This window comes from Zingiber officinale, chromosome 7A (assembly GCF_018446385.1).
Source record: "Zingiber officinale cultivar Zhangliang chromosome 7A, Zo_v1.1, whole genome shotgun sequence".
Classification (NCBI taxonomy): Eukaryota; Viridiplantae; Streptophyta; class Magnoliopsida; order Zingiberales; family Zingiberaceae; genus Zingiber; species Zingiber officinale.
Genome location: NC_055998.1, coordinates 16,219,167 through 16,223,008, shown reverse-complemented (window position 1 = coordinate 16,223,008; position 3,842 = coordinate 16,219,167). Strand labels below are relative to the sequence as shown.

The following is a 3,842-nucleotide window of genomic DNA, read 5'->3' as shown; positions in this document are numbered from 1 at the left end:
AGAAGAAAGCTAGGGTTAGGGTTTTTCTTATGCAAACTTGTAAGCTTTTGCTTATATTTTGTTTCATTTCCCTTTCTTCTTGTAGTGTGAACTTGTAGGGCTTCTCCGCCTTCGGTAGTTACCGTAAAGGAGTGTTTTATTAGTGGAGGGTGCGTGAGTGTGTGGATCCTTGGACTAGTCACCTCTTCTTGAGGTGGATACCAAGTAAATCCTCGAGTTAGCGTTGTGTGTTTGTCTCTTTGTATTTTCCGTTGCATTTTATCACAAGAAACAAGCAACGATGAGCACGAGATCGCGCCAAGCTATTCACCCCCCCTCTAACTACATTTCAGTCCCAACATAACTTACCTGCCAGACATTCGGTCAGTCCGTCGACCTGTCTGGACTTCGTGCCAACTATCAGGTCAGCCCGTCGACCTAGCTGGGCTTCGTGCCAGATGTCAGGTCAGTCCATCAACCCGTTTGGACTTCGTGTCAGCTATCCGGTCGGTCCGTCGACCTAACTGGGCTTCGTGCCAGCTATCCGATCGGCCCGTCGACCTAGCTGGGCTTCTCCTGCACACTTCGTCAAAGTGTTAGATTACAATAAAACTAACTTAACCTATTTTGTCATTTATCAAAATCTGAGTTAGACCGTTAGTGTTAATCGCACCAACATGACCTACTTGACTTTTTACTTAACTAACTTAACATATTGATCAACTATTAAGTATTCAGAAAATCTTACCTATTTAACATCTTGACCAATTAATATATTGATCAAATATTTAAATCCCAACTCAAATCAACTCGAACATAGTTAACTTTACTTAAGAACCTCGACCTAGGTTGATTACACCAATATAAATATTAGTACTATTCTTGCTTATTCACATTTATACTTGAGCATGGTGCCCATATATCAAAGTTAGCCTCCAACTTCATTTTCCTCTGGAGTCATCAGACATAATTACGCGGAAAAGCAATTTCTTAATAATTAATTACTTGAATACAATTATAATAATTATGTTGATTTAGACGTCTTTTATAATCCATCCATAGATTACGTGAAATAAAATAAATTATAAAATTAATTTATAATCGATCGTTAAGGGATTAAAAGGTGAAAAAAATTTTTCTAATAATATGCTTATATAACTATCACCCTCTAATTAATTAGGGATCCAATTATTATTTAAATACAAGCCCATATTATTTGTGGTTGATCAATTGCTTTGTTTTATCGTATGATAGGTACTGATGAACAAATGGGACATATTATGATCACATAATCCACTTAATTACGAGTGGTCTCTAAAAGAGTCATTTATTATATAAAGATGGAACGAATTAAATAATTAAATAAAATTAATATTATAATTTAATAATTATTAAAATAATTTTATTATAATTTTAAAACTAATTTTATTATTTATTAATGTATTAATTAATTAAATATATATATTTTATATATTATATATTGTACGGTTCCTAGAACAATAGAAAAATGACATAAAATAATAATAAGTTTTATTGTATTTATTCTAAAGATGGTATAATATAATATATAATAAAGATGGTATAATATAATATATAAGAAATAGTACTGCCGAATTAATTAATTAATAAATAATAAAATTATTTTAATAATTAATAAATTTTAATACTAATTTGAATTTGATTTGATCCGTCAATTATGAAATCCTGATATGCTGAATTATTCTTTAACCCATCAGTTCGATAGGTTTTTTCTTTTTAAGCATAATCTCTCGTTTTCATAATTGAATTTATTTATTATTCACCTTTTTCTCCACCACCTCCAAAGCTCCTACCTTTACCATTTCTTTTCCTCTCTCTTGTTGCCACCATTTCTCTCGCCGTGCCCCGCGTCAATCGATCGAGATTTGTTGATGCAATTGGTATTTGTGTATTTCTGCATGCCATTTGTAGGAATATTTGGGCGTTTGAGTCAGATTGAAGCTGAAATTTCATTCTTCTCGTTCCTTTTTCCTTTTCTTTCCCTGCGGATTTGAGCTGTTCCTTTTCTAATCCGATCGCTGGTGTTGATTTATGCTTCTTTGATCGTGGTTTGGCTTCGATCAATCGTGGTCTGCTCGATTGTCCAGAAGGTTGATTTTTGTTGGCGGATTTGATTTATCGGGGGAAAAAAACAGAAATGGCTCGAGAAAGCTGTAACCTTGACAAAGACGAAGCGGAGATCTTCAAGTCCGCCTCTTCCTCTCCCTCTGCTTCGCCGCCGCCGCAGCCTCCAACGTCACCTCCTTCCCCACCTCCGGCTTCCGTGCTCCCTAAATCTTGCGAGGAATCCCCTATTCACAGATCGGAATCGCCGGCCCTCAAAATAACAGTCGCGGCTTCTTCCGCGCCGAAGCTTGATGAGGAGTCGTCGAAGTCGGGCGAGGAATCCCATTCACCTGTTAGATTCAGTAACCGGTGCTCTACCTGCCACAAAAAGGTCGGTCTCACCGGATTCCGGTGCCGTTGCGGCGATCTCTTTTGCGGCCGCCACCGCTACTCCGACGCCCATGACTGCTCTTTCGATTACAAGACCGCTGGGAGGGAGGAAATCGCCAGGGCCAACCCCGTGATCAAGGCTGCCAAGATCATCAAGATCTGAAGGTATAAAATTGCTTCCTTTTCTCTGTAGGACTCTGATCCTATTTGAACTCTGAACATATAAATGTTCTTTATTATTTAACCTTTTGATTTATCATTGAGGATCTATCTTTTTTATCAATTGCTGCTTTTAATTCTTGTTTATCTTAACCTTAAACTGGACGAGTTTTCACTTCACAAAAGAATGATATAGGCAATAGTTTGGGGAAAATGAGGCTTTCATTTTCAGTAGATTCCTTCAGATTGGCTATAGCTTACGAAGAAACAAATCTTTATCAAACCGAAGTCACTGAGAACCTTTTCAGTTGGCTCGAGTTCTTAATCAGTGGATTAAAGTTGCAAATTAAAACTAGTGTGACAAGAGTTCTGTTCTTTGAAAGCATTTCCTGTGCTTCACTATTTGTGCCATTGGCTTTTTTTCTCCTGTCATTGTCTGTCAATAATCCTTCAATTAATTTTCGAGAAAAAGTAGGTTCCTTTACACTGCACTCTGATTTCTCTTCAACATTTGGAAATCAATTTTTGCTGGTTCGATTTTTATGGTGTTCGTATCAGCTGGCAAACTGCTCTTGTATTTTTGTTGATGTGGCAATAGATCAATGATGGAAGTGTGTCAAAATATCTGCCTCAGAATTATGTGATAATCTCAGACTGTATTATTATCTGTGTGTGTGTGCAGTGTATCGTGTGTTTGGTGATAAAGAGGGTCGAAAGGTAGCATGGACATGGCTGCAAAGTGGGCTCGAGCAATTAAAGAAGGCTTCTCTGAGAGGCCTCAGCACTTGATAGGACTCTGCAAGTGGGCTCAGTGCTTCTTACAAGATGAGAAATGTAACTTTGATCTACTTTTACATTTGGGTATTGTGCTTGTTTTTCAATTGATCTGCTTCCATTGGCATTAGATGTTTGCTTTTGTGCTATTCTGCTGCGAATTTACGCTAGGCGTTTATAGAGCTGAGTCGAGAAGATTTTTCAGTCGTCAAGCCAATTGGCGAATGGAGAATAATGACCTTTAAGAAAGCTCGCCCTTTTGGCAAGGAAAAGGTTCATATTTCTTTCTCACTTTTTAGAAAATGTATATTATAGTGAGCTTGATGGACTGAGCTGTGCGAATCAGATGAGTTTGGTGGATCGAGTTGAACTAACCCGCCGGGCAAAGGCAAAGTGAGTGTGTTTGGCCGGTGGGGGTAAGATAGAGAGGCTAGTTTGGTCGAGTTGCTTAGGGA

At 37.7% G+C, this 3,842-nt stretch overlaps 1 protein-coding gene across 1 annotated transcript; it reads left to right on the top strand.

Annotated features, from left to right (window-relative positions):
• Positions 1-1,753: 1,753 nt before the first annotated feature.
• Positions 1,754-3,517, top strand: LOC122001055 (zinc finger AN1 domain-containing stress-associated protein 15-like). The gene is made up of 2 exons (XM_042555616.1): positions 1,754-2,619; positions 3,296-3,517. Exon 1 carries the CDS (start codon positions 2,156-2,158, stop codon positions 2,615-2,617), a length of 462 nt encoding a protein of 153 aa, XP_042411550.1. The 5' UTR covers positions 1,754-2,155; the 3' UTR covers positions 2,618-2,619; positions 3,296-3,517.
• The last annotated feature ends 325 nt before the right edge of the window (positions 3,518-3,842 follow it).